At 39.5% G+C, this 23,725-nt stretch overlaps 1 protein-coding gene across 2 annotated transcripts in view; it reads left to right on the plus strand.

The window, feature by feature from the left end:
* Nucleotides 1-391: 391 nt before the first annotated feature.
* Nucleotides 392-23,725, plus strand: part of tnmd (tenomodulin) — a 199,858-nt gene continuing 176,524 nt past the window's right edge. For both annotated transcript variants that reach the window (XM_063000545.1, XM_063000546.1), the window contains exons 1-2: nt 392-508; nt 10,815-10,961. In XM_063000545.1, coding sequence (XP_062856615.1) covers nt 461-508; nt 10,815-10,961 — 195 coding nt within the window. In that variant the 5' untranslated portion in view covers nt 392-460. The remainder of the gene's footprint in view (nt 509-10,814; nt 10,962-23,725) is intronic.

Raw genomic sequence — 23,725 nt, forward strand, 5'->3', positions numbered from 1 at the left:
AGCTGAACATCATCCACGCATCCTACAGTATAATGAGATTTATAAAACACACTTTATAATTTAATTTAATTCCTTTCCAAATGTAGTACTATGACAATAAGTTGCTCAATAATCTTTAAAAGTGCAAAAATAAGTTATGTTAAAAACATTAGCAATATAAGTGTGGGTTGTGTTATAGATATTATGCACCACTCCACAATTCCACTCACATTCTTGAAAATGTTTCCGTTCCTGAGGAGATGATATTTTTAACCAGCAGCATGTGCTCTGTGTGGAAAGAAAATCACAACCGTTAAAGAAATTCCATCCCAAAAAATTCAACCCTCCCCTTTGAGCCCTCTCTTAAATTACCAGTGGAATGAAGTTTGCTTTTCCACCTTTCTGAAAAGCAGTCTGATGATCATCCTGACTGAGACTGAGACTGAGACAGATCTAGAGGAGAGGAACTGGAACTGAAATCATGGAGAATGAAATTCATTCTAGCAGTCAACAGGCTCTCTGCAAGGATGTGAGTCAAATATTCCTAATCCAGTTGATTTTAAATCTTGATGCTTATTTTTTCTGAATTAAAAACAGCTGAAAATGACACTTTATTTTTTACATATTCCATGTTAATGAATGCAAACAGTAAGGAGCAATGTAACATAAGTGCAAGTGTGATTCAACTGCTATTAAATATTCACTGCACTCTAATTAGTATGTAGTATTACATTTATTATATATATATATATATATATATATATATATATATATATACATACAGTATATACAGGTATGTGTGTGTATTAGTCTGTCTGTGTGTGTGCCTGTCTGTGTATGAGTGAGTCTCTGTGTGTCTGTGTGTGTGAGTGCCTCTATATGTCTGTGTGTGTCTGTGTCTATGTATGTGTGTGTGTCCAAATGTGTCTGTGTGTGACTGTGTCTATGTACAGTATATACTGTATATATATATATATATATATATATACAGTATATATACTGATCAGCCATAACATTAAAAACATCTCCTTGTTTCTGCTTACACTGTCCATTTTATCAGCTCCACTGAACATATAGAAACACTTTGTTGTTCTACAATTACTGACTGTAGTCCATCTGTTTCTCTACATACTGTTTTAGCCTGCTTTCAAACTGTTCTTCAATGGTCAGGACCCCCACAGAGCAGGCATTATTTGGGTGGTGGATGATTCTTAGCAATGCAGTGACAATGACATGGTGGTGGTGTGTTAGTGTGTTGTGCTGGTATGAGTGGATTAGACATAGCAGTGCTGCTGGTGTTTTTAAATACTGTGTCCACTCACTGTCCACTCCTACCTAGTTGGTCCACCTTGTAGATGTAAAGTCAGAGACGATCGCTCATCTATTGCTGCTGTTTGAGTTGGTCATCTTCTAGACCCTCATCAGTGGTCACAGGACGCTGCCCACAGGGCTCTGTTGGCTGGATATTTTTGGTTGGTGGACTATTCTCAGTCCAGCAGTGAGGTGTTTAAAAACTCCAGCAGCATTGCTGTGTCTTATCCACTCATACCAGCACAACACACACTAACACACCACCACTATGTCAGTGTCACTGCAGTGCTGAGAATTACCCACCACCCAAACAATACCTACTCTGTAGTGGTCCTGTGGTGGGGTCTTGACCATTGAAAAACAGCATGAAAGGATGCTAACAAAGCATGCAGAGAAACAGATGGACTACAGTCAGTAATTGTAAAACTGCGAAGTGCTTCTATAGGGTAAGTGGAGCTGATAAAATGGACAGTGAGTGTAGAAAGAAGGAGGTGGTTTTAAATGTTTTGACTGATCGGTGTGTGTATATACGTATATATATATATATATATATATATATATATATATATATATGCAGATCATTCTAGTGAAAGTCAAAGTTAGCCTACACAGGCATCTCTTTTATCAACTGTGGCATAGTCATTATATTATAAATAGAATTTTATATTATATTACAATTAAATTATATTATATAGTTATATTAGTGGCATTTCATTAACGTCCACATTTAAAGTCATTGTGCAAAATCAAGATTCTCACATAATTGTATATGTTATTGTCATTTAGCATGAAAGTACATGTGTGGGGCGGCACGGTGGCTTGGTGGGTAGTACTGTCGCCTCACAGCAAGAAGGTCCTGGGTTTGATCCCCAGGCGGGGCGGTCCGGGTCCTTTCCGTGTGGAGTTTGCATGTTCTCCCTGTGTCTGCGTAGGTTTACACCCACAGTCCAAAAACATTGGAGACATTGAATTGCCCTATAGGTGAACGGGTGTGTGTATGTGTGTCTGCCCTGCGATGGACTGGCGCCCCGTCCAGGGTGTTACTGTGTGCCTTGTGCCTATTGAAAAGCTGGGATAGGCTCCAGCACCCGCCCACGACCTTAATTGGATAAGCGATTAAGAAAGTGAGTGAGTGAGTTATAGTAGTGACATTTCTTTAACTTCCACATTTAAAGTCAGTGTATGTGTTATTGTAATTTTGCTTACATGTGTACATATGTGCATATATTTAAAAAAAAATAGCAGTAATACAGAAATGTATTTAACACACACACACACACACACACACACACAGAGAGAGCCTTATGATTTCAACTATGGGGTTAAGCGGCACAAGTAGCACTGGGTTCGATTCCTAGGTCGAGTGGTCTGGGTCCTTTCTGTGTGAGATTTGCAAGTTCCCCCCGCTCCAGTTTCCTCCCACAGTCCAGACATGCAGTCAAGTAAATTGGAGGTACTAAAATTGCTTTAAGATGTATGTGTGTGTGTGAGTGTGTATGTGTCTGTGTCTGGTGCCCTAAGTGTTTCTGTGTGCTTTGCGCATATTGAGAGCTGGGGTAGGCTCCAGCGTGGCTTAGAAAGTGAGCGAGAGTAAGTGAGGGTTTAATAAATTACAACCCCAAATCAGGTTGGTCAGTATTTAAAGTTTTGTCTCTCAATATTTGATAGAATACATGCCTGCAACACATTCCAAAAAAGTTGGGACTGGTTTTTAATTTAGGGCTAGTAATGAGATAAAAAATTACTAAATGATGATGTGATGTCAACAGGTGATTGTAATCATGATTTAATACAAAAGCAGTCTCCACAAAAGGCTGATCTTTGAGGAGCAAAGATGGGCAGAGGATTTGCATATTCTCTTTCTGAAATGCTCAATATCATAAAACGATTCAAGGAATCTGGATAAAGTTCAGTGTGTACAGGGCAAGGGTGTAAACCTAAGCTAAACACCCATGATTTCTGATTCCTTAGATGGCACTGCATTAAGAACCATCATTCAACAATAGCTGATATAACCACATGGGCAGGGGATTACTTTGTCAAGCACTACAATACGGAGTTACATTCACAAATGCCACGCAAAAAAGAAGCCTTATGTTAACAATGTCCAGTAATGGCATCAAGTTTTCTGGGCTCAGAGGAATCTGGGATGGACCATTACACAGTGAAAATTTGGTCAGACGAATCAGTATTTAAGTTGTTATGGGGTTGTATCAGTGCCTTGGCTTCTGTGATGGCAGCAAAGAATGCAGAAAAATACACTGAGATTTTAGAGCAACATATGCTGCCTTCAAGACATCTTTTTTTTAATGCATTTTAGCCCCTTTTTCTCCCAATTTAGTGTAGCCAATCCACTGTAGGGGACCCCGACGGTGCCCGAGGAGGATGTATATTTGCCTGACACAAACTCCCTCCGACTTGTGCGTAGTCCTCTCATCCCTTCTTATTCACCCATATTTTGGTGGATTTGAGTGTCAAGTCTTGTGTACGGAGAGCCACATCTCGATCTCTGCGCTCCTCCACTTTTTGTACAGGTGCCCTGGGCAACCAAGATCCTTACACACCATTGATAACCCCACCCCCTAGTTCTGTCTTTACCACCCAGCAGATTGGAAACAGATTTTTTCTGCTGCAGCCATTAGCCAATTATGCCTGCAAGCCCAGATTCAAACCCAGAGGCTCAGAATCTTGGCGATGGTGTGCTAGCAGACTACCTGGGCGCCAAGACATCTTTTTCATGGACCTCCATGCATTTTTGAACAAGACAATGCAAAACCACATGCTGCACACATTACAAAGGCATGGCTGCAGAAGAAGAGGGTATGGGTACTGGACCCTGCCTGCCAGCAGTCCTGACCTGTCCTTAATAGAGAATGTGTGGAGAATTTTAAAACGGAAAATGTGAAAACGATGACCCCGTACTGTTGTACGTCTTAAGACGTGTTTGCAGAAAAAAATGGGACAAAATAACACCTAAAACACTGAACCGCTTGGTATCCTTGGTGCCAAAATGTATTTGAAGTGTTGTGGGAAGGAATGGCAACATTACAAAGTTCTAAATGCTTTACTGTCCCAACTTTTTTTGGAATGTGTTGCAGGCCTGAAATGCAGGAATGGATGTTTTTAATAAATGAAATGAAGTTGAGCATATAAAACATGAAATATCTCAGGTTCATCCTGTCTGCAATAAAATAAAAGTCAAAGTAAATGTAAGGAACACTGTTTTGTATTAGCATTCTCCATACTGTCCCAACGTTTTTGATTCAGTGTTGTAGATTGACATTTTCCTTCTGTGACTGCATGGGTTTCCTTCTGATACTCCTCCAAACGCCCAACACACCAGTAGATTTAGTTAGTCTCTGATGCCCTGTGGTAGAATAATGACCTTTCCTGCATTGTATTTCAACCTGGAGAGGCTACATGCCAAAGCCAATCTCCAACACTGTATGTATGCATAGTACTATACTATACACTATTATTTATCCAACGTATGATTTAAAGTTTAAAAATCTGATCATTTTACAGCTCTTTCTATATGTCATTCTTTATTCTCTTTCTCTCTCTGGTCTTTTATCTTCTGTCCAGTCCCCCTTCTCTCTTTTCTCCTACACTGCTTCAATCTAAGCAACAAATAGATTAAAGCCTTTCTCTTGCCTTCTTTATACCAAAGTGTAAAGAGTGCACACCTACCTGGTTTAATGCTCTGCTCAGCACCCCCACATTTATGAAGCTATTTGGATTTAGTGGTAGGAACCTGTCTGGTACGTCTGGTTTAGTACTCTGACTCTGGTTTTGTTTTTGCTCCATGCAGAGAGGAATTCATCTGTAGAAGAATGTTGGGTTGCTTTGATGGGCTTCTGTGATTGTTTCCTCTTCTGCTTTCATTACATAAAATTAGAAGAGTGGTCACATCAAATATTGATTTCATTTTGATTTCTCTTTTGTTTAACACTTCTACAACCCCAAATCAGAAAAAGTTAGGACAGCATGGAAAATGACAGGATGCACCTGTGATATTTTATGTTTTATCTGCTCAACGTCATTTCATTTATTAATAAACATCCATTCCTGCATTTCAGTCCCGCAACACATTCCAGACACATATTGGGACAGTAAAGCATTTACCACTTAGTAATGTTGCCATTCCTTTTCACAACACTTAAAAGACGTTTTGGCACCGAGGATACCAAGTGATTTAGTGTTTTAGCTTTTATTTTGTTCCATTCTTCCTGCAAACACGTCTTAAGATGTACAACAGTACGTTGTAGTTGTCACATTTTTTGTTTCAGAATTCTCCACACATTCCCTATTGAGGACAGGTCAGGACTGCAGGCAGGCCAGTCCAGTACCCGTACCCTCTTCTTCCACATCTTTGTAATGTGTGCAGCATGTGGTTTTGTATTGTCTTGTTAAAAAATACATGGACGTCCCTGGAAAAGATGACGTCTTAAGGCAGCACATGTTGCTCTTAATTCTCAATGTACTTTTCTGCAGTAATGCTGCCATCACAGAAGTGTAAATGACCTTTGCCAAGGGCACTGACACAGCCCCATACCATGACAGACCCTGGTTTTTGGACTTGTTGCTGATAACAGTCTGGATGGTCCATTTCGTCTTTGTTCAGGAGCATATGGCATCCATTTTTTCCAAAAAAGACCTGGAATGCTGATTCATCTGACCACAATACAACTTTCCACTTTGTGATGGTCCATCCTAGTTGCCTCCGAGCCCAGAGAAGTGGACGCCGCTTCTGGACATGGTTAACATAAAGCTTCTTTTTTGCACAGTAAAGTTTTAAGTGACATTTGTGCATGTAACTCTGTATTGTAGTGCTTGACAAAGGTTTGCCAAAGTAATCCCCTCACTCATGTGGTTATATCAGCTATTGTTAAGTGGTGGTTCTTGATGCAGTGCCATCTGAGGGATCGAAGATCACAGGCATTCAGCTTGTGTGGATGTTTATTAACAAATGAAATAAAGTTGAGCAGACAAAACATGATCAATCAACTAAAAGTCAAAGTAAATGTAAGAAACACAGCATTTTTATTTTATTTGCCTTTTCTATACCATCCCAACTTTTTCTGTTTTGAGGTTGTATGTACCTGAATGTGCTTCTTCAGATTTAAGGATGAATTCGTAGATGCCATGAGCTCTTTTTTCTTTGGGAAGACACACAATGCATTGTATTCTCTGAGGTGTCTTTGTCTACTGAGCTACGCTGAATAGTTTTTTCAAGTAGGGTCTAGCTTACTGCTTATTTTGGATTTCATTGCTTCATCTGTCTGCCTTGATTTCTTTCCCTGCCTGAGACCTGCTGTGAGCCGTGAAAGCAGCCAATCCTAGGTTTACCCCTTTCCTCCTCCCGTTTCACATCCATATTCTGATTCGTGCTTCATTAGGTAAGCTGACTAAATAGCCAGAATAAACTACTACTCATTTAGGGTTGTGGTACAATTCATTGAGCAAAAGGCAGAAAACACCCGGACAGGTCGCCAATCTATTATAGGGCACACACACACACACCTAAGGGGACTTTTTATAAACCATTAAACCTGACTGCATGTCTTTGGACTGTGGGAGGAAACTGGAACACCTAGAGGTAACCCACACAGACTTGGAAAGAACATGCAAACTCCACACAGAACCCAGAACGCTCCACCTGGGAATCAAACCCAGAACCTTCTTGCGTTTGGGCAACAGTGCTACCCACCGAGCCACCATGCCACCGAGATAAATAAATAGATTATTGTGATTCATTTGTCTTAGGTAAAAGTAAAAAGGAGTTGCAGATGCAGTAAAGTAAGGATTACTAAGCTCATTCTATGCGATTCACATCTGGATGATATTATAGACAATTTTTCTATTGCTTTAAAAGTTTTAATGTAACAAGCAGCATTCACTGTGGTGAGGGAACTTTACAGACACAGTTGGTCATGTCTGAGGAAGGATGGAATGGATGAGGCAGACAGATTTTTATTTAATATTAATTTTAAATGTCTTGGTATTTCATGGTACAATGTACTCTAACAAGGGTTCCCACTTTGTGTGGTGGGTAAAACAAACTTGGGTCCTAATTTAGTTCCAGTTGATTGGAACTTTTTTAAATTGTTGCTTTAACTGCAAGCGAGTAGCTATTTTCAATAGGCATTCCCCAATGTCAAGTTCACACTACATGGAGAATGCAAATAATAAAAAACACAGAGTTTCTTACATTTACTTTGACTTTTATTTAATTGCAGACAGGATGAACCTGAGATATTTCATGTTTTATCTGCTCAACTTCATTCATTTATTAATAAACATCCATTTCTGCATTTTAGGCCTGCAACACATTCCAAAAAAAGTTGGGAAAGTAAAGCATTTACCAATTTGTAATGTTGCCGTTCCTTTTCACCACACTTAAAAGACATTTTGGCACCGAGAATACCAAGTGATTTAGTGTTTCAGGTTTTTTGCAGGCAGACCAGTCCAGTACCGTACCCTCTTCTTCCACAGCCATGCCTTTAGAATGTGTGCAGCATGTGGTTTTGCATTGTCATGTTGAAAAATGCATGGACGTCCGTGGAAAAGATGACGTCTTGAAAGCAGCATATGTTGCTCCAAGATCTCAATGTACTTTTCTGCATTAATGCTGCCATCACAAAAGTGTAAATGACCTTTGCCAAGGGCACTGATACAGCCCCATACCATGACAGACCCTGGCCTTTTGGTCTGTAGCACACAGTGTCCTTTGTTTTTTTTTTTCCAAAAAAGGCCTGGAATGCTGATTCATCTGACCACAATACACATTTCCACTGTGTGATGGTCCATCGTAGATGCCTCCGAGCCCAGAGAAGTTGACGCTGCTTCTGAACATGGTTGACATTAAGGCTTCTTTTTTACACAGTAAAGTTTTAAGTGGCATTTGTGTATGTAACTCCGAATTGTAGTGCTTGAGAAAGGTTTGCCAAAGTAATCCCTCATGTGGTTATATAAGCTATTGTTGAGTGGCGGTTCTTGATGCAGTGCCGTCTGAATTTTCCATACTGTCCCAACTTCTTCTGATTTGGGGTTGTATTTATATTTATTATTGCTAATGTATTTATCAACGTTAGTCTGCTGTAACCACTATGTGAACATTTTTTGCTACATTGTGGGTACAATACAAATCTGTGGGTACAATTTATAAACTAAGAGTACGGATTACTAACCCATGGGAACAGATTTTGCTCTTCAGATATTTTTTTCTCATTAGTGACCACTAAGGGGCTCCGTAGGAAGAGGCAATACATCCAGGAGGAAAAAAGGATTCTTTTTGTCTTTACCTATGAGAGAACGCACAGTAACAGGACTTTCATCCTTTTTAAATACATTTATTTAATAAAAGCTCTAATTTTAAGTAAGGTACACTGATCAGCCATAACATTAAAACCACATCCTTGTTTCTATACTCACCGTCCATTTTATCAGCTCCACTTCATAGTTCTACAATTACTGACTGTAGTCCATCTATTTATTTACATACTTTTTTAGCCTGCTTTTACTTTGTTCATCAATGGTCAGGACCCCCACAGGACCACCACAGAGTAGGTATTATTTAGGTGGTGGATGATTCTCAGCACTGCAGTGACAATGACATGGTAGTGGTGTGTTAGTGTGTGTTGTGCTGCAATGAGTGGATCAGACACAGCAGCGCTGCTGGACTTTTTAAATACCATGTCCACTCTATTAGACACTCCTACCTAGTTGCTGTTGTCTGGATATTTTTGGTTGGTGGACTATTCTCAGTCCAGCAGTGACAGTGAGGTGTTTAAAAACTCCAGCAGCGCTGCTGTGTCTGATCCACTCATACCAGCACAACACACACTTACACACCACCACCATGTCAGTGTCACTACAGTGCTGAGAATGATCCACCACCCAAATAATACCTACTCTGTAGTGGTCCTGGGAGAGTCCTGACCATTAAAGAACAGCATGAAAGGGGGCTAACGAAGCATGCAGAGAAGCAGATGGACTACAGTCAGTAATTGTAGAACTACAAAGTGCTTCTATTTGGTAAGTGGAGCTGATAAGATTGACAATGAGTGTAGAAACAAGGAGGTGGTTTTAATGTTATGGCTGATCAGTGTACATGCTTAATTAGAGCATGTTTGAGTTAGGGCTGGGCGATTTTCACGATTAATTCGCATGAACGTTTTCACCCGATGTTAGAATGTGACAATCGCGATTGTTTACATACTTTATATTTTAATTAAAATACCAACATGTCACGAGGCAGAAACTGACCAGACGCCCGCGGAATATAAATCAGAGAAAGTTTAATATCAAAAGGGCAAAAACAGTGTACAAAATCAGGTAAAGTCCAAAACCAGTGGATAAACTAAAACAGTAAACGGAAGACAACAAGGATTATACACGGTAACGGTTAGATTTAGAAATAAAGAGCGCAAACATGATCGGCAAAATGAGACACAAACAGAAGAGTTTAATTAAGATTCACTGAATCAAACACCGCTGAACTGAATCAAAACTCCGGAGACAGTGAGCCCGATCAGGATTGGCTGACCGGGACATGTGACAGTCACGGGACAGTCCGTGAGAGCTTGGGATTTGTAGTCCATATTGTTAGAAGCAGAACTGGCCCCCTCCATCCACCCCCCAATCACAAGAGGACAAAAGCTGAGCTGAGTGATTACTTGATGCCCCCCCAGTGTAGATACTGATACAGACTCACTTAGTGGTGGAAACAGCACAGTACAGGCTCGTGTTCCTTTTAAGAAACCTGTAAAGAACTTTTTGTAAGGTGGTTCTGCTGCACAATATTTAAAACAAGAGTTGTTTGTGAGCTATTCTTAAAAAGCATATAGATCATTTAGATTTCTATTTTGTTTTAATTATTGTGATATCGTTATTGTTATAAAGTTCGAGTCCCTTACAAGGATAATTATAGGTGGTGCTGTTACTATTTTTGCACTTCTGCAGTTTTTTAAATTACAATGCAAAAAAAGAAATTTAAGTCTTATTTCAATTGCATTATACAAAAAAAAATAAAAAATCGAAATCGTAATCGACAATCGGTTATAATTTTTAAATAATCGAGATTTTTTTTTTTGGCAAAATCGCCCAGCCCTAGTTTGAGTTTATATTTTGTAATTCTAATTTCTTGGGTCTTTTAGAAAGTCAATACCAAAATTGTAAGATTTTACACTATTTCTTATAAAATGTGGTTAGAATAAAATCGTCCTCTTATTAATTTATAACCTTAAGCTTGGAGTATTAAGGCCAACTAGCGAACTTTTTATTTGGGGATATTTAATGAATGTGACCTTTTGGAATAATTCTAATAATCTATGTGATTATGATTTCATCCTCCACTCTGCCCTATGTCTGATGCAATGAACTTTTGTGTATCATTATCTCATTGGGTTGTAATATTGTATAATTTTTTAATCAATTATTTGGGCTGAATAATTATTACTAAGCATATTATTGCATGTATATTGTATTTAACTTTTAATTAATATGTTTCTTTGTTTTGCTAGGCTGAGCTGGGAAGAAAAACGCCAGATAAGAAAAATGCAAGATACAAGAATTACCAATGTGTTGCCTTAATCCTGTGCCTGCTCTTTCTTATGCTGACAATTTGCATCTTTAGCCTTGGGTACATTTGGAACCCAAGCCCTGCAAAGGTAAGCCTGCCTTACTGTTTTGGAACATGTATTTAAATAAATTATCCTACAATTAGGTGCTCTGGTGATGCAGCAGTCTTTCGAGCCAGCCCACCAGCACTGAAATCCAGGTTCAATATTGGCATTGCTATCGGCCAGCTTTGCCTCTACAGTGACTGGCAACATGACTGGCTATATCTGGGTGGGAATGGGGGAGTTGAGATTTGCTGTGGACTTGCAAATGGTTTGGCGCCTTTTCCGGGGTATTTCTGCTTTGTGCCCAGTTTTCCCTGGAGAAACAGGACCCACTGAGACCCTAACAATTAATGTTTTTTTTTATGTGCAGACATCCTGTGCTACCGATTTCTGCAGGTGAAAATTTGCATCCAACTAAACCTTAGAAACTGGCATCATTTATAAATCACAAATATTCACAGTGTGGTTCTTATAATTGCAACACAGTGGATTTTTACTTAAGTACGAGTAAAATTACTAGTCTAAAAATCTACTCAAGTAAAAAGTAACTCATTTAAAATGTACTCAGAGTAAACGTTACTTAGTTACTTTATTAACAGAAGAAAGGGGTGTAATGCAAACAGGACAAGTGGATATATCTCACAATAGTTGTTTTTAATTAAAATATAATAGAAAAAACATGTTGATACAACATTTAAAACATGTAGGGATGTGTAATGTGTCATTTTAGTACAGACCATCCCATAAAACTTTTTTTTTTACAAAGTGTATAACACTAAAGTTGGCATTAATTGTGGATTCTATAGACCAGCCTTCTTTTCATCACCAACAAATACCAAACAAGTCATACTGCAAATCTCATAGCTCAAAACAAGTCAAGATTACAAGTGTTGTGACTTTCACTAAATGACCCAAAGAAAACCTTCAAGATGTAAAATGATTCTTTGACATCAGACTATGTTGTCAAATAACGAAACATCAAACTTCAAACATGTTAAACTTTTAAAACCACCCTTCCCTACTTTATACCTAGATTACAGCTCCTTTATTTTAGCACCAGTTTATTTTCCATCACAGAATTTACTGCAGCAGTTTCCCAGACGGATGTTAACGGATGTTATTTAAAATGTAGCGAATTACAATTCTTAATACAAAACATACTTAAGTAAAAGTAACCAGGGGGTATTCCAGAAAGCGGGTTTAACAAACTTCAAACTTAAACCTGAACTCCGAGTTGACTTATCTCACCGTGTCATAGCTGGAGTTTTCGGTTCCAGAAAAGCGGATCAGTGTTAGATTACTCAACTCTGAGTAGATTAAACCTGGCAGAAGCGCGTTCACGGTTACCTATAAGCAGGAATTCTCAATGGAGTGGCGATAAATGGATTTACCATGGATGTGAATGAAACAAAAAGTAGTCCGTCATATTTTACACGAATAGAACTAATTAATTAAATGTTTGCGTATTCAGATCCTGAAAATGTTTTAGACGTAATAGTAATACAGCCGTGTCCGTAAAAAAGACGTCGCAAATGGTAAAAAATGCTTACATTTAATGCGTGAGTTTAAATTAATAAAAAAATTTTTTTACCATTATTCAACATTTAGCAGAAGGATAGGGCAAAATTGTTTAATATGTCAGTTGTAATATTTGTCTCGATTTTACACGTTTTTTCTTTCATTTATTCAATCTAGGTGGAATCCAAGTGGAATCAGATGCACATGGCAGCAGATAAAAATGAAACACAAAACTGTCTATGTTCAAGGCATGTTCATTACATGTAAATCATTAGTTTGCAGTGCATAAACTGTGGAATATTAAGAGCTGTATTGGTAGTCTGAATACTTTTTTTATTGCCATCTCTACAGTGATTGGTGGAGTGGTTTTGAGCCTCCTGCAATTGTTAGTGACCTAAATGTCCCTATAGATCCTAATAAATATAAATAATGTTCTTTAATACAAAAAAAAAAAACACTGTTGAAGGACGATAAAGAAACCATCTCCGCTGCCTCAGAGTGGGATGATACTGGGAGGCCTACAGAGGAACAGTATATGTTGAACATAGAGCATGGCATTTCATTTGATCTACCATGATAATGTGTGTGACTGTCCTCTAACAGAATGTGATGGGCAGTTCCGAATCAAATGAGGGACCATCCACCTCCAAAGCTCAGCTTAGAACAGTAAAAATGTCTTACCAAATATCAGAAATATTTAGAACACATTAAGCTATGTTTGATCATAACATGCTATTTTTGTCTCTTTCTTTCAAGTTGGGTGTAAATAAAATGGACTATACAAGGTCTATCTGGAAAAACAAACTGCAAAGTGTGATCCTCAGGTGGAGCATATAAAACAGACAAGGCTAGAAATTCAGTTGCTTGAATTTAAGATGGTTGTCGGTGCTAAGGGTGTATAAATATAAATGTTCTCACTAAAGAATAAGGACAAGGAAATGAACTTGTTGCATTGTTTTATTTTCAGTGATCATGCACAGAGCCTGACCATTTGGCTTCAATATTTGTAATGTGGGTAGCATCACATAAGATCTTAATGAAAGCATCTCCGTAAGATGGAGAACAGTAGGTTGCAGAACATGTATTAAATGTTACACTGTTTTATTTGACATTTGTTCATTTTTTAAGATAATGGTCACTACCTGTATGTGGAGGGATATTCTGTCAGCTACCCACCCACACACAACTGTAACATATATGCATATGATAATATGTGTAAAAAAAATACTTGAACAGACCCATAACAGGGCAGTTGCAACATTCATTGATATGTAGTAAAATCATTCTTTAACATAATTTTGCAAATACTTTTTTTGTACAGATAGGGTTTTCACTCATAAATGTGGCTGTAAAAATACTACTACCAGTAAAATTATATACACACACACACACACACACACACACACACATATATACAGTATATATATATGTTTTAAGTAACAACCATGTTTGGGGTTAATTACTACAATCAATTTAAACCACAAATGATTTTAGCTTACTAAACTGTGTGTGTTTAAAATATTCTATATTAATCCATAACATTCCATCCATAATGTTATAATTAATGTTGTAACAAGCCTTTTTATTAATATTGTGATTATTGTGATTAATAATGTTGCAGCTGCCCCTTGTGGCAACCGTCCCCACTCTCCCCGAATTGACTGACTGTGATAAAAACGGAAAGGTTTGCAAATAAATCCATCCAGAAATGACTAAACTAAGTTTAATGACTCGTTCCCGACTAAGATCTCTTCGAATAATTTGCGCGTCGGTATCCACTGGATCCTGGAGTAAAAAACACGCCAGGTTTACATGAGAAAAGTGCAAGTAACCCCGGGTTAGGTTTAAGTTAACCTGCCAGCGAGCAGGTTAGCTTCAGAGCGTAAGTTGCAATAGTAACTGACACAGGCTCTCTTTAATCCCGGTTTCTGGAACGGAAAACCTCGAGTTTTCGTTAATTCTGAGTTAACTTACCCGGTTTAATCATTTAACCCGCTTTCTGGAATACCCCCCCAGTATTACTGGTTGTAAAATCTACTTTAAAAAGTACAAGTACACTCAAATACAGTAACGCGAGTTTAAAAAACCCATCCAGTTACTGTCAGTATTGAGATTTCACTTTTTAACCACAATCTAAAAAAGTATTCAAGAAGGTCAGATTGTCTGTGCGTGTGTGTGTGTGTGTGTGTGTGTGTGTGTGTGTGTGTTAAGAATGCTAGGTACTTGCCATCTTGAATTCACATAATTTCATTAAAAAGAGGTTGTGCTATACAGTCACAGTAGATGTGCCATGTGTAACTACACTCCAGCAATATTAACCCCAGGAGACCCAAGCAATTATATCCCTGACCATTGAAGAACAAGGTGAAAGCAGGCTAAAACATTATGTAGAGAAACAGATGGGCTACAGCCAGTAATTGTAGAACTACAAAGTGCTTCTATATGGTAAGTGGAGCTGATAAAATGGACAGTGAGTGTAGAAACAAGGAGGTGGTTTTAATGTTATGGCTTGGTAATAATAATTAAGGAACACAAAAAAACCTTGACATTTTTATTTCATATTTAATGTAAACTAATTTAATGTAAACTAATTTGTATTTTAATCAGCCAAAACAACTTGAAACACTAACCTAAATAGAAAGATTAAATTGCATTGTGTTAAATAGCATGTGTTAGTGTGTGTTGTGCTGGTATGAGTGGATCAGACACAGCAACTCTGATGGAGTTTTTAAACACCTCACTGTTACTGCTGGACTGAGAATAGTCCACCAACCAAAACATCCAGCCAACAGCTCCCCGTGGGCAGCGTCCTGTGACCACTGATGAAGTTCTAGAAGACGACCAACTTAAACAGTAGCAATAGATGAGCGATCGTCTCTGACTTTACATCTACAAGGTGGAGCAACTACAGTGTATCACAAAAGTAAGTACACCCCTCACATTTCTGCAAATATTTCATTATATCTTTTCATGGGACAACACTATAGACATGAAACTTGGATATAACTTAGAGTAGTCAGTGTACAGCTTGTATAGCAGTGTAGATTTACTGTCTTCTGAAAATAATTCAACACACAGCCATTAATGTCTAAATGGCTGGCAACATAAGTGAGTACACCCCACAGTGAACATGTCCAAATTGTGCCCAAAGAGTCAATATTTTGTGTGACCACCATTATTATCCAGCACTGCCTTAACCCTCCTGGGCATGGAATTCACCAGAGCTGCACAGGTTGCTACTGGAATCCTCTTCCACTCCTCCATGATGACATCACGGAGCTGGTGGATGTTAGACACCTTGAACTCCTCCACCTTCCACTTGAGGATGCGCCACAGGTGCTCAATTGGGTTTAGTCCATCACCTTTACCTTCAGCTTCCTCAGCAAGGCAGTTGTCATCTTGGAGGTTGTGTTTGGGGTCGTTATCCTGTTGGAAAACTGCCATGAGGCCCAGTTTTCGAAGGGAGGGGATCATGCTCTGTTTCAGAATGTCACAGTACATGTTGGAATTCATGTTTCCCTCAATGAACTGCAGCTCCCCAGTGCCAGCAACACTCATGCAGCCCAAGACCATGATGCTACCACCACCATGCTTGACTGTAGGCAAGATACAGTTGTCTTGGTACTTCTCACCAGGGCGCCGCCACACATGCTGGACACCATCTGAGCCAAACAAGTTTATCTTGGTCTCGTCAGACCACAGGGCATTCCAGTAATCCATGTTCTTGGACTGCTTGTCTTCAGCAAACTGTTTGCTGGCTTTCTTGTGCGTCAGCTTCCTTCTGGGATGACGACTATGCAGACCGAGTTGATGCAGTGTGCGGCGTATGGTCTGAGCACTGACAGGCTGACCTCCCACGTCTTCAACCTCTGCAGCAATGCTGGCAGCACTCATGTGTCTATTTTTTAAAGCCAACCTCTGGATATGACGCCGAACACGTGGACTCAACTTCTTTGGTCGACCCTGGCGAAGCCTGTTCCGAGTGGAACCTGTCCTGGAAAACCGCTGTATGACCTTGGCCACCATGCTGTAGCTCAGTTTCAGGGTGTTAGCAATCTTCTTATAGCCCAGGCCATCTTTGTGGAGAGCAACAATTCTATTTCTCACATCCTCAGAGAGTTCTTTGCCATGAGGTGCCATGTTGAATATCCAGTGGCCAGTATGAGAGAATTGTACCCAAAACACCAAATTTAACAGCCCTGCTCCCCATTTACACCTGGGACCTTGACACATGACACCAGGGAGGGACAACGACACATTTGGGCACAATTTGGACATGTTCACTGTGGGGTGTACTCACTTATGTTGCCAGCTATTTAGACATTAATGGCTGTGTGTTGAGTTATTTTCAGAAGACAGTAAATCTACACTGCTATACAAGTTGTACACTGACTACTCTAAGTTATATCCAAGTTTCATGTCTATAGTGTTGTCCCATGAAAAGATATAATGAAATATTTGCAGAAATGTGAGGGGTGTACTCACTTTTGTGATACACTGTAGGTAGGAATGTCTAATAGAGTGGACAGTGAGTAGACATGGTATTTAAAAACTCCAGCAGTGCTGCTGTGTCTGATCCACTCATACCAGCACAACACACACTAACACACCACCACCTAAATAATTCCTGCTCTGTGGGGGTCCTGACCATTGAAGAACAGGGTGAAAGCAGGCTAAAACAGTATGTAGAGAAACAGATGGACTACATTCAGTAATTGTAGAACAACAAAGTGCTTCTATATGGTAAGAAACACTAACCTAAATAGAAAAATGTAATTGCATTGTGTTAAATAGCATGTTACAATACGTTGGAGGACCTTTAACAACACCAACTCCTGGTCCAACCTATTACAGAAAAGAAAATGGTCTAAAATATAGCTTGTGCATTATTGCATATTGCATATTGCATTATAATACAATATAAGCCATTATAAAATAAGTTGTTAATGATTGTAGATACTAAAACATGATAAATGCCTCACTCACGATTTATTGCATGTAGAAAGCATGATCTCTCAAAGGTGTGTGTGTGTGCGGTGTGATCGTGTGGCTGTTCAGGTCTGGAAATCTAATTATGAGGTTGCACTCTGGCATTAATTCGACCTGCTCGGTTAAAGCCCATCAACAATCGTGTGCTATTAGTAATGCAATGGCACCTTACAACACAAAAAGAGGCCAGCCTGATGGCAGTTATCCTTTTAATGGTATACAGGGAGTAGTTATAAGGCATGTATCACGTTTGTCTGAAATGGAGACTCTGTATGTGTGTGTATGTGTGTGTGTTGTGTGCATTTAATGTAATTTATGACTTGCTGACATCAACAATGAATCCTAAGTGTGTAGCCTTACGAGATATTGCCCCTCATGTAGTGACATTGTATTTCAGACCTTTCAGGATGTTATCCTCTGTTAAACAGCACGTGGTTTTCATGTTCTACTTTTTGGGGTCTGTAACTAAATATGTTGCTACTTGCATATCCTTTACTGTAGTTTAATTACACTTTATTAAATACTATGTAAATACAAAATACTATTATTTTATCTACAACCCCAAGTCGAGTTTCTTGCAGACAGTATAAACCTGAGATATTTCATGTTTTGTCTGGTCAACTTCATTTTATTTATTAATAAACATCCATTTCTTCTGGCCTGCAACATATTCCAAAAAAATGTTGGGACAGTAAAGCATTTACCACTTTGTAATGTTGCCATTCCTTTTCACCACACTTAAAAGACATGTTGGCACCGAAGATACCAAGTGATTTAGTGTTTCAGCTTTTATTTTGTCCCATTCTTCCTGCAAACACATCTTAAGATGTGTAACAGTACAGGGTCGTTGCCGCATTCCGCAGTCATGCCTTTGTAATGTGTGCAGCATGTGGTTTTGCATTGTCTTGTTGAAAAATGCATGGACGTCCCTGGAAAAGATGACGTTTTGAAGGCAGCATATGCTGCCATCAGAGAAGTGTAAATGACCTTTGCCAAGGGCACTGACACAACCCCATGTTATGACAGACACTGGCTTTTGGATTTGTTGGTGATAACTGTCTGGATGTCCTTTTTATCCTTTTTATCCAAAAAAAAAAAAGACCTGGAATGCTGATTCATCTGACTACAATACACGTTTCCACTGTGTGATGGTCCATCCTAGATGCCTCAGAGCCCAGAGAAGTCGACGCCGCTTCTGGACATGGTTGACATAAGGCTTCTTTTTTGCACAGTAAAGTTTTAAGTGGCATTTGTGCATGTACAGTGAGGAAAATAAGTATTTGATCCCCTGCTGATTTTGTAAGTTTACCCCCTTACAAAGACTTGAACAGTCTATAACTTTTATGGAAGATTTATTTTAACAGAGAGAGACCAAAAATCCAGAAAAAAAACATTAAATAAAAGTTATAAATTAATTTGTATTTAATTAAGGGAAATAAGTATTTGATCCCCTACCAACCAGCAAGAATTCTGACCCCCACAAAAGGCACACAAATTAGTCCTGTCCCTGTATAAAAGACTCCTGTCACAGAATCAATTTCCTCCGTTCAAATCTCTTGACCACCATGGGCAAGACCAAAGAGCTATCAAAGGACGTCAGGGACAAGATTGTAGACCTGCACAAGGCTGGAATGGGCTACAAGACCATCAGCAAGAAGCTTGGAGAGAAAGAGACCACTGTTGGCACAATAATTTGAAAATGGAAGAAATACAAGATCACAGTCAATCGCCCTCACTCTGGAGCTCCATGCAACCTGAATGATTCTGAGAAAGGTGAGGTCAGCCCAGAATTACACGGGAGGAGCTTGTCAATGATCTCAAGGGAGCTGGGAGCAGAGAAATGCTGGATATGACCCCAAGAACACCATCCCCACCGGGCATTTCTCTGCCTCCAAACACGGCGAGTGGAGTTGATGCCAAAGAGCTCAATTTTGGTCTCATCTGACCATATCACATTCTCCCAAGCTTTCTCTGAATCATTCAGGTGTTCATTGGCAAACTTCAGACGGGCCTGTACATGAGCCTTCTTGAGCAAAAGGAACTTTGCGGGCACTGCAGGATCTCAATCCATTACGGCGAAGTGTGTTACTAATGGTTTTCTTGGTGACTGTGCTCCCAGCTCCCTTGAGATCATTGACAAGCTCCTCCCGTGTAATTCTGGGCTGACCTCACCTTTCTCAGAATAATTCTTACCCCACGAGGTGAGATCTTGCATGGAGCTCCAGAGCGAGGGCGATTGACTGTGATCTTGTATTTCTTCCATTTTCAAATTATCGTGCCAACAGTGGTCTCTTTCTCTCCAAGCTTCTTGCTGATGGTCTTGTAGCCCATTCCAGCCTTGTGCAGGTCTACAATCTTGTCCCTGACGTCCTTTGATAGCTCTTTGGTCTTGCCCATGGTGGTCGAGAGATTTGAATGGAAGAAACTGATTCTGTGACAGGAGTCTTTTATACAGGGACAGGACTAATTTGTGTGCCTTTTGTGCACATAACCGGTCTGTGGGGGTCAGAATTCTTGTTGGTTGGTAGGGGATCAAATACTTATTTCCCTTAATTAAATACAAATTAATTTATAATTTTTATTTAATGTTTTTTTTCTGGATTTTTTGTTGATATTCTTTCTCTCTCTGTTAAAATAAACCTTCCATAAAAATTATAGACTGTTCAAGTCTTTGTAAGGGGGTAAACTTACAAAATCAGCAGGGGATCAAATACTTATTTTCCTCACTGTAACTCTGTATTGTAGTGCTTGACAAAGGTTTGCCAGAGTAATCTCTCGCCCATGCGGTTATATCAGCTATTGTTGAGTGGCGGTTCTTTATGCAGTGCCGTCTGAGGGATCAAAGATCACGGGAGTTTAGCTTAAGCTTGTGCCCTTGGCCTTTCACGCACTGAAATTCCTCCCGATTCCTTGAATCGTTTAATGATATTATGCACTGTAGAGGGAGAAATATGCAAATCCTGTCCAATCTGTCTTTGAGGTACATTATTTTTAAACATTTTGATAATTTTCTCACACATTTGTAGATAAACTCATCAAAGACTCGGCCTTTCTTGGATGCTTCTTTTGTACCAAACCATGATTACAATCACCTGTTGACATCACATGTTTGGAATCACATCATTATTTAGTTTTTTCACCTCATTACTAGCCCTAAATTGCCCCAGTCCCAACTTTTTTTGGAATGTGTTGCAGGCCTGAAATGCAGGAATGGAGGTATATTAACAAATGAAATGAAGTTGAGGAGACAAAACATGAAATATCTTGTGTTCAACCTGTCTGCAATCAAATAAAAGTCAAAGTAAATGTAAGGAACACTGCATTTTATTTCATTTGCATTTTCCATACTGTCCCAACTTTTTCTGATTTGGGTTGTATTGTTATTATTTCAGTGTAAATCCTGTATTTTGCCTATTTTAATTCGATTATTTATAGCATACCTTTCACTCTTTGTCCTGCCTGTAGTTGTGATGAATAGGAAATGACAGCAGTACCTTTTGTACTTTCATACTTTCACCGCCAAGCTGATTTTGGACCCAAGTGCAGTGACTGAACAGAATAAAAACAAAAGGGAAACCAAAATATAAAAGACCAGTCACACTCCCAGTGTTACTGGAAAGAAAAGGAAAAGTACTATTACCCAAAACGGGATTCAACCTAGGGCTATCACACACAGTGTACACAGTGTAAATGCAACCGCCCATTGTGGGATTCGGTATGAAACTGAACACTACAGCTAACCGGGAGCCAGTCAGAAAAGAAAACAAAAGGGCTTAAAGCCAAGAAGGTGAAGAAGCAAATGTGGCTGGAAAAACAGAAAAAAAACGTTAGCACACCGGAGCTGACATGTTGAACTCCAGAGGTCGAATCTCAGCTCTGCTGCCAACAGGCCAGGTGCCTTTACTGACACTGACTGACTTGTCCGCTGGGTGGGATTGCTGGAGGCTGGGATTGCCGGAGGGAAATTTCTGGCAATCTCACCCTGTGTCTGTTACAGCTCTTCTCTGTGAGTAGTAGAGGCCTGCACCAGTAAATGTGAGATACAATCAGGCAACTAGATTCAGATGAAAAATTGAGGGGGCGAAAAGTTGTATATAAAGTTGCACCAAATGTAACAGTTTTTTTTTTCTTATATACACTGAAAACCTCAGCTGTCAAAATTATAACTATACATAAAGCAACCGTTTTGCAACTACTAAATTAACTAAAGTAATAGAGGACACAATACGTGAGAAAATGATTGAAATATTTAAAAACAATGAACCTCAAAGAAAGATTGGAAAGGATTTGCATATTTCTCCCTCTACAGTGCATAATATCATTAAATGATTTAAGGAAACGGGAGGAATTTCAGTGCGTAAAGGCCAAGGGCGCAAGCTTAAGCAGGTCGCCCATGATCTTCAAACCCTCAGATGGCACTGCATTAAGAACCACCACTCAACAATAGCTGATATAACCACATGGGCAAGGGATTACTCTGGCAAACCTTTGTCAAGCACTACAATACAGAGTTACATGCACAAATGCCAAAACTTTACTGTGCAAAAAAGAAGCCTCTGGGCTCAGAGGCATCTAGGATGGACCATCACACAGTGGAAACGTGTATTGTGGTCAGATGAATCAGCATTCCAGGTCTTTTTTGGAAAGAAATGGATGCCGTGTGCTCCAGACCAAAGACTAAAGGGACCATCCAGACTGTTATCAGCAACAAGTCCAAAAGCCAGGGTCTGCCATGGTATGGGCTTGTGTCAGTGCCCTTGGTAAAGGTCATTTACACTTCTGTGATGGCAGCATTAATGCAGAAAAGTACATTGTCATCTAAGAGCAACATATGCTGCCTTCAAGACGCCAACTTTTCCAGGGACGTACATGCATTTTTCAACAAGACAATGCAAAACCACTTGCTGCACACATTACAAAGGCATGGCTGCGGAAGAAGAGGGTACGGGTACTGGACTGGCCTGCCTGCAGTCCTGACCTGTCCCCAATAGAGAATGTGGAGAATTCTGAAAGGAAAATTCTGAAAGGAGAATTCTGAAAGGAAAAATGCGACAACAAGGACCCCGTAGTGCTGCACATCTTAAGACGTGTTTGCAGGAAGAATGGGACAAAATACAAGCTGAAACACTAAATCACTTGGTATCCTCGGTGCCAAAACGTCTTTTAAGTGTGGTGAAAAAGAAATGGCAACATTACAAAGTGGTAAATCAGTAATCAATAAAAGTCAAAGTAAACGCTGTCCCAACTTTTTCTGATTTGAGGTTGTACTTACTGCCTATGGCCTGTAGCTACCTACTGGTAATGCCACTGACTGCCCTTTCTCTGATGCTTCACAATACAGAGGAATATATTGTGCTATGTCCTGTAATTTGCACAATGCTAAAATAAAGACACATCTTTAAAATGTTTTATTTATATATTTATGGAAACGATGCCTCTTCTGTGTGGTCTTCAGGGAGAATAATTACCGTAATGGAGCAGACTGGCCTATCTAAGCAGCTGCTTTAGGTACTCCCAACGGGAAAAGCAGAGCCCTCAGTCTGTAATCTTTCCTGATTTACCACGTCACGCTCATTTATCCACTTAGTATTTTTCTGCTTCCACACAGACAGGAAGACAGTTTCACTGCTCCACCAAAGCAAGGTAATGCTTTTAACCCCCACCTGTGGAGAAGCAAAGAAGGAAAAACAAGAATGAGTGAGAGAGCAGAGCCAGTGAGTTCTGCCAAGCTGTAAACGTGATGAATGGTGTTTTATTGCCTATCTATGCAAAAACAGTTTTATAGATGTTAGATATCCAACATAATCACTTGGCACTTTAATGGGGTAAGGTCCAAACCGAAAAGAAGCTGATTAAGACTACTATATTGAGTATTAGCATTACTGCATGTTGTAACTTCATTTATCAATAAATTTTATTGTTAAAACAACTTTCCTCTACAAGATCATGGTAGCCTACTGGGTACAGCTTTGGGCTATCAATTGAAAAGTTGAGAGTTTGAATCCCAGCTCTGCCACAAAGCCACTGTTGGGCTCTTGAGCAAGGCTCTTAACCCTGTCTGCTCCAGGGGCACCGTGCAATGGCTGCCCCTGCGCTCCGACCCCGGCTTCCAAACAAGCTGGAATATGTGAAGAAAGACGTTCGTTGTACTGTACACCTGTATGTGTATATATGACAAATACAGGCATTCTATTCTGAGATTTCTTAGTTGAAGTCATCAAGGCTCCAAATTTAGTTCATATTCTTACAACCCCAAATCAGAAAAAGTTAGGACAGCTGGGACAGTAAAGCATTAACCACTT

Source organism: Trichomycterus rosablanca, chromosome 8, assembly GCF_030014385.1.
Source record: "Trichomycterus rosablanca isolate fTriRos1 chromosome 8, fTriRos1.hap1, whole genome shotgun sequence".
Taxonomy (NCBI): domain Eukaryota; kingdom Metazoa; phylum Chordata; class Actinopteri; order Siluriformes; family Trichomycteridae; genus Trichomycterus; species Trichomycterus rosablanca.